Genomic DNA, 8,301 nt, shown 5'->3' with positions numbered 1-8,301 from the left:
TTATATTTGAAATTCTTTTGAATGATTCTGAATATATTACTATAAATTACAGCAACACCTCCCCCTTTGCCTTTCTGTCGAGGATTGTGTCGATAATCATAACCTTGAGGACTAGATTCATTTAAAGTAATGTAATCGTCTGGTTTTAGCCAGGTTTCTGTCAAACACAGCAAGTCTAGTTTATTGTCTGTGATAATTTCATTTACAATAAGTGCTTTTGAAGAAATAGATCTAATATTCAGTAACCCAAGCTTTATCATTTGTTTATCTGATTTATCTGTGATTTTCATTTTTTGAACATCAATTAAATTTTTACCCTTAAAAGGTTTCGGAAGTTTTTTGTATTTACTAGTTCGAGGTACAGACACAGTCTCTATGTGATAATATCTAGGTGAAAGAGTTTCTATGTGCTGTGAATTATTTGTGTTCTGTGACGTGATATAAAATATGCCTTTCATTTCTGTCTAGTTTCTCTGCTTGAAGAACATCAGGACATTTTTGCACGCCTGCTCAGAGATATTCGGCATGAAGAAGAGCGAGCTGTTTGAGGCTTTCGATTTGTTTGACGTTCGAGATTTCGGAAAGGTAAGATACAATTTCACTTTCAACTCTCTTGTTTGAAACACGTAGTCACACAATCATTTTGCACTTGTCCCATAATCCACCTACATATTAACTTGTTCTATTTCCAAGCATCATCAAACTGGCATGATTTAAATTTTTCTCGTGCCACAGTCATCCATCACAGTTTATGGTGTAGCTTCAGCCTCGGTGGCAGATGTGGTAAAGACAGCAGGGTTGTGTTTGATTTTCCTGACATTAGCCTGTTCGCTGGCTGTGTTTTTTGTGGTCTTGTGTCTCCTTTGATTATGTTCTGAGATGTTGAGCTCTTTGTTGGCTGTCTGCTGTAATAAAATCTTATTGTCTGTGTCTCATCCTGCTGCTAATTTAATCCACTTCAGTATGTTTAATTAAAGATCAGTGAATGACAGCAGGGGATATGGCTGCCCTCTGTGAGGGTGTGGCACTATTGTCTGCATGTATTACATCTTCAAATTAGTTTGCATGCTTGTTGGACCGACTGCATTATGGGCATATGTGTGTTTAGAAAGTAAAACTGTGTCTATTTTTAACAGTGGATTATTATTGTGTATTAGAGAGCATATTGGCCCAGGCAGATGTTTTGCCCCAGGTCTGGTACTGCACTGATCAATATAGTCAAGAGCCCCTAAATCCCAAGGGGTCTTCTAAGGCAGACCTCAGTGACCTGTCAGTTCTCTCTCACCTGCTGTGAAACGTGAGCAGCAGACACTAAATGAGTTCTGAGTGTTCTGTGATATTGTGAGAGATCATTTAATATTTCTCCTCAGGGAGATAAACATGTAAACAGCAAGCCATTAGTTTTACTGTAGAAGGTTTTTATGTGGATTTGTTAAATAAGATGGAAAAGGAAAGCTAACCTTTATTTATTCAGTCTCATATTTTAAAGGTGCCCTAGAATTGAAAATTGAATTTACCTCGGCATAGTTAAATAATTACAAGTTCTGTACATGGAAATGACATACAGGGAGTCTCAAACACCATTGTTTCCTCCTTCTTATGTAAATCTGATTTGTGCAAAAGACCTCTGAAGAACAGGGTGAATCTCAACATAACGCCGACTGTGACGCAACAGTCTGGATCATTAATAAATTTTGTATATGCCAGCCCATGTTCAAGGCATTAGACAAGGCAGTATTAACATCTGGAGCTGCACAGCCGAATCAACAGACTTTATGCAGGTAAGCAAGTTTAGCGAAAAATGGCAGATGGAGCAATAATAACTGACATGATTCATGATATCATGATATTTTTAGTGATATTTGTAAATTGTCTTTCTAAATGTTTTGTTAGCATGTTGCTAATGTACTGTTAAATGTGGTTAAAGTTACCATCGTTTATTACTGTATTCACGGAGACCAAAGCCATGTCGTTATTTTCATTATTAAACACTTGCAGTCTGTATAATTCATAAACACAACTTCATTCTTTATAAATCTCTCCAACAGTGTGTAATGTTAGCTTTAGCCCCATTAGCCGCAGAATACTTTCAAACTCATTCAGAATCAAATGTAAACATCCAAATAAATACCATACTTAAATGATCTGATATGCTGCATGACAAACACTTTGTAAAGATCCATTTTGAGGGTTATATTAGCTGTCTGAACTTTGTTTATGCAATGTATTATAGGGATGTGAGCTTGGGGGCGGGGACCGCGAGCATTTAAAGGAGACACGCACAGAATCGGCGCATTTTTAATTATGCCCCAAAATAGGCAGTTAAAAAATTGAATAATAAAAAATCTATGGGGTATTTTGAGCTGAAACTTCTCAGACACATTCAGGGGACACCTTAGACTTATATTACATCTTGTGAAATAGGGTTCTAGGGCACCTTTAAATCAACTTATGCATATTACAAAAATATTTATTATAGTATATTTATCTATATTTAATATAATAATGTATTTATATTTATGTATTTTTCTTCAATTAAAGGGGACATAGCATGACTTTTTCCATGTTTAAGTGCTATAATCATCTCTGGTGCATCTACCAACCCAGAAAATGTGTTGTCTCTCTGTTTGGAAACAGGTTTTGCACAAAAGATTAACATGACGGCACATGCTAGTCGATGAGTTGAATCAACTACATAAATGTATCCACTAACCATTCAGAAACGTCCATTTGCCATCAGTGTCTGACTCCAGTTTGAACAATGTAAGGCTGAACACCGTTATTAACAATCGTCATTTTGGCTGCGTGAGATTCTCCAGCTTTGTTGTTGTTGAGCAACCGAAGTGTGAGCTGTTAAAGGATTAGTTCACTTTCAAATAAAATTTTCCTGATAATTTACTCACCCCCATGTCATCCAAGATGTTCATGTCTTTCTTTCTTCAGTCAAAAAGAAATTAAGGTTTTTGATGAAAACATTCCAGGATTATTCTCCTTATAGTGGACTTCAGTGGCCTCCAAACAGTTTAAAAGATACCAGATGAGGAATAGGGGTCTTATCTAGCAAAACGATCGGTCATTTTCGAAAAAAATGTATATGCTTTATATAAACAAATGATCACCTTCCGCTTTCCATATTCTTCAAAAAGCTTACGGTGTATGTCCTACGCCTTCCCTATTCTAATTACGGAAAAAATTTAAATGGCCCTGCGTTCGCTCCTTAAGTAGAATAGGGAAGGCGTAGGACATACAGCGTAAACTTTTTGAAGAATACGGAAATGCGGTTTTGGCAGAAGTACTTACAAAGGCGATCATTTGTTTATATAAAGCATATACATTTACTTTTTTTTTTAAATGACCAATCGTTTTGCTAGATAAGACCCTTAATCCTCATTAGGTATTGTTTAAAGCCCTTTGAAGCTGCACTGAAACTAATTTTGAGCTTCAACCATTTGGACGTCATTGAAGTCCATCATAAGGAGAATAATCCTGGAATGTCGACTGAAGAAAGAAAGACATGAACATCTTGGATGACATGGGATGAGTAAATTATCAGGAAAGTTTTATTTGAAAGTGAACTAATCCTTTAAAGCTTCGCCCTATTTTGGAAAGTGTCCGGGAGCAGCAGCTCATTTACATTTAAAGGGACACTCACAAAAATGGCGTATTTTTGCTCACACCCAAATAGGAGCAAATTTGGCAAGCTGTAATAAATGATATGTGGGGTAGTTTGAGCTGAAACTTCACAGACACATTCTGGGGACACCAGAGACTTATATTACATCTTGTGAAAAGGGGCATAATAGGTCCACTTTAAATCAAATTCTAAAATATGATAAATTAGTTAAATATTTGTACATCTACAAAAAATCACACTCAGATATAAATCTTTGGCTGTTTATAATGCAAATGGTGTGATAATATTTTTAAAGTGCTTGCTGCACCATTAAATGCAACCCCTGCTGCGTCCACACTCACTGCAGAAGGCTAATGGAGTGACAAAATCGACCATTTGAGTGAGCTGTCAGTCATTTAAGGTGTTACACCTCCCCATGTATCCTAGTATGCTTTAAAAATAGATGTTGCTTCAAAGTCAAACTAAATTTTTTGCGAAACTGAAGTTAGAGCTAATGTGTCTTTTGGCAAAGAAATACTGTATGCAAGGGGCTCGTGTACACTTGATCCTTCTTTTATATAAAGTGAAATGTTTAAACGTTTGACACAGTTTAGTTCACTGTCAGTTATGTAGTAGAGCTTACTGTATGTCATGTGATCTTGTTCACAGCTGCATCCCGTACACGCACATCTGTTGATTCTCTTGTCTCATATAGTCTCTGTGTATGTATTCAAAAGCACAGAAGGGGGAAAAGTCTTCACACACACATTTAGACACTCTGTAAGACATCACCAATTTTTTCCACATGACTGACAGAACATCTGTCTCATTCATCTGACACTCGCTGTGGGCAACTCTGCCAACACTTGTTTTTATCACAAATGCAGCACAAATGTTCTGAAAGCAATTTCAATGGAAAGTTTGTAATAAAGTAACATGGATACAGTAGGGCACAAAATAATTTCTGTGAATTAAGTCTGCATGTGAATTAGAATTTTTACTAAAATTGAAATAGATCTCAGCTTTAATTTTTTACTTTTTTTTCTTTATACATTTACTCCAACGTTTTAGTTTTCTTTTAAATGTAACAATCTGTATTTCTTTGTGCTGTTGATGCAGTGGTGTCGGGGTTGCCTGGTGTGATGATGTGATTTCTCATTGGCTGATAGATCGTAACGATTGATCTCCTGTAATAAGCTTTAGCGCTGCAGGGCTGTAAGCTTGATCGATGCTTGTCTATATGTTTACAGCCACAGTGACACCTCAACTAAATCATTCCATTCATAAACCTCTTCCTTTCTCATTCATCTATCTGTCCTCTCGCTTTCTGTCTCATCCACTGCTTCTTATCCACCAATCAGAGAAGAAACCTAATCTCTCTTTGCTAAATGGCTAATTATGACTTATTATTTCAATTATATGAAATGGATGTGTTCTAAGTTAAGTACTATTTAGCAGGTGCATTTCATGGAAAGTCCCCCTGTATCACAGAAAAAAAAGAATTGACCTTATTTTTTAATACATGGTGTTACTTAAAACCATATATTTTTTTGGATCCACCAGTGAATGTTATTACACACAAATTCTAATGCAACCAGTGTTATTTATAGTTACAGTATATATTTATAGTTTTTATTAAAATTGTGAATTTTTATTTTTATATCCCTTTGAATTTAGTTTAACTTTTAGTTATTTTATGCTATTATTTTTATGCTGTCATTTTTAATATTTGTCTTTTTTTTTTTTTTTTTTTAAATATTCCTATTTTAAAATAAATGTATTTTTATTTTAAAATGTATTTACTTTTATTTTAATTCCTACTTATCCTACTCATTTAGTTTGTTTAAGTTAATAATTTAATATTAGTTTCTTCTAATATTTTTTTTATTTTTTTTATTTCAGGTTTATTTTAATTAACAAAAATGACTTTAATAGTTTTAGTTAACGATAATAACTCTGAATGCAAACCATGTTGACAATTTTGCTGCTACCATCTATTTAGCTCAGAAAATTAGTGTTTGTTTCATGAAGAAAATCAATTGGAATCTTAAACAAGCAGCTGTTAGATTTTTAGGCACTTACATTTGATGTCGTAACTGAGAATTTGCTTACAAGCTTGATATGCCGTATCCCATGATGTTATTAGAACATCAGTCATGTGATCCCATCATCAGCACTTCTGTTCTATTTTGATCCACATGCTGCTGATGAATTAATGGAAATAAGTTCAAATGGATTTGCTTCTGCATTTTCAGTGCACAGGCTGACTTTGCATGTTGGACCCAATGAATACAGATGGGTAAAGTTCTCCTTAATGTCAGTTTGGTGAACCTTGAGCTGAAGTGGTGAAGTCACAGAATTTCCTAAGGAATTGTGTCAAAATGAGTCACCAACAAATCTCGTGGGCTCCTGTGACTGTCATTTCTTATAAACTGTCATTGTTTTTGAGGGTCATAGCGATCATAGTGAGTGATCAGATTTGAGTTTGTACATATGTTGAATGCTTATGGGCTTTGGAAGAAAGAGAAGAAGATCAGAAGACAAGAAAATCACTCATTGGAATATAGAGAATAGAGAAAAAGACAAAGTGGAGGGCATCTGTCCTGCTATTGGATTTCCATAGTTAAATATAATCACTGCCATTAAGGAGAAGAACAATAATCAATAGCTGCTGTCACTTCGCCAGCTTGTCTCTCTCTTTATTTGTCTCTGTCTTTACTATTTTTATTACTATATGGACATTGAATGCACAGTTAAGCCTATGCAGACATGCATAGTCCTGAGGGTGAAGTGACCTTCAAGGCTCTTGTTCATGAGCGGATGTGGAGTTTATTGAGTATCGAGTGACAAGGTTTTTCAATAATGGATGCGGTGTGGTCGCTGTTGTAGAAAACCATTTGAGGGTATTCATGGTCATCTGTCTGTAAAAACCTAGTGAGCTGACAGCAACGTAGGCACATCTTTGATGTGTATGATGTTCCAAAAGTTAAAAATGTTCTTGCTGTGGAAATGGAAAGAGAAATTTTGATACTTATATTTCATGTAATGCTAAAAGCTCCATCTAATTAAAATGGACTAATTCAGTTTGTGTTTATCAGAGTTACATATTAGCTTAGTAACATATGCTAACTGCAAACTGTATTGGAAACAAGTGCAGCTGTTAGCAGGTGTTATATAAACCATGTAATCTCACCACAGAATTGATGACACTGTATGATGTTCGTGATCAATCGGGCCCGAAGTTAAAAATGTTCTTGCGGATATGTATTGTGGTTCTCCACTTACGGTTCGGTAATGCACCGCGGTCCATCTCGAAAGAGAAATGGTTTGTTTTGATGGAAAACAGACAGACAGACAGATAATTATGTTTATCGATGGATGCGCAAAACGTTACAACAACGATTCAGAAAGCGTGGACAAAACAGTCACTCTTTGTACTGTTCAAAATTAGCTCCATCTAGCGCGCGAATTAAAATGGTTTAAACTAACTCATTTAACTAATCAAGAACAAGACGCGAAAGAGAGCTCAGTTTGTCCGAAGCGCGCACACGCTTATTTTCAGCGCGCAAAAACTAGTTCTCTTTCAGTCTTGCACTTCAGACAAATTAACAAAAATATTCAACATGCCCGCTTAGCGAGTATCCTAGCAAACAACGGTTATGTCTTATGCGTATATTAGTAAGCGCTGTAACAGTATATGTACTGGATCGTGCATGTCTAGGGAAAAAAAACTATTCCTGCTGCCTGTTTTTTGTTAAATCAAACAACAAATAACAAAGAAATCACTCACTGCTCTTGACTGAAAGTTTTTGTAACTTCAATAAGATTAATCTTTATTTATTTTATACTAAAGTTAGCAGGATATTTATATTTGATTACTTTTATTTTCTGTATGTGAAAACTACTGTAAGATAGCTGAAAAACCTGAAAAGCACTGTTCCTGGATCTGTCTTTACTTTTTTATGTATTATAGAAGTATCGGACACTCGGTAATGATCACTCAAAATAAGATATGTGACACGTGATGACATCCCTAATGATGGTACTTAGGAATCATTGTTTTGTCGAGTGTTAGAAGCAGTTCAGGCCTGAGGGGTTCAATGTTGGGATGTGCATCTGCAGAGCTCTTTGAAAGGAACTACAGCATCTGACATCTGCTATTAGTCAAGAGTGTGTGGTGATGTGAAGTGTCAGGCTCTCAGAATGAGAACACGCATCACACACAGGCGTGTGTGAGGAGGTGTGTGTGTCAAGCGGTCTGACTCTCCTCGAGGACACGCATTGATGATATCCAGTGCACTCTCACTGAACTGAGCTGAGGTGAATTCTAACAGTTTTCCAATTTGTTATATTGTTTCCCTTATTTGGATCCCATAAGGCATTACTTACTTACATTTACATTTTAATTTAAATGTTTAAAATTTAGGATTAGACTTTCTGACAATGAACACTGAAGAAAAATGATTTTTAAAATAGCAGGACAATGCTGTGAACTCAACTGCCCACATATATTGTGCACGCTTCTATAAATATACTGTATATAAATGTGCATGTAGTTCTATATACAGTACCTATGTGCCTATTTATGTATGCAGAAGATTTAAATGTCATGAGTCAATAATTACATGCAGGGGTTTCATCAGGCCTCTGACAGAACCTGATCCCTGGATGTGTAGCTGTCTCTCTCT

General features: G+C 35.7%; 1 protein-coding gene across 2 annotated transcripts in view; it reads left to right on the top strand.

Annotated features, from left to right (window-relative positions):
• The first annotated feature begins 438 nt into the window (after positions 1–438).
• Positions 439–8,301, top strand: part of LOC125258247 (guanine nucleotide exchange factor VAV3) — a 69,906-nt gene continuing 62,043 nt past the window's right edge. The window contains exon 1 of one of the 2 annotated variants that reach the window (XM_048175143.1): positions 439–585. In XM_048175143.1, the coding sequence (XP_048031100.1) occupies positions 526–585 (60 nt within the window). In that variant the 5' untranslated portion in view covers positions 439–525. The remainder of the gene's footprint in view (positions 586–8,301) is intronic. The other variant, XM_048175144.1, reaches the window with a different exon arrangement.

This window comes from Megalobrama amblycephala, linkage group LG22 (genome assembly GCF_018812025.1).
Source record: "Megalobrama amblycephala isolate DHTTF-2021 linkage group LG22, ASM1881202v1, whole genome shotgun sequence".
Lineage (NCBI taxonomy): Eukaryota > Metazoa > Chordata > Actinopteri > Cypriniformes > Xenocyprididae > Megalobrama > Megalobrama amblycephala.
This window is presented reverse-complemented; position numbering and strand designations above follow the sequence as displayed.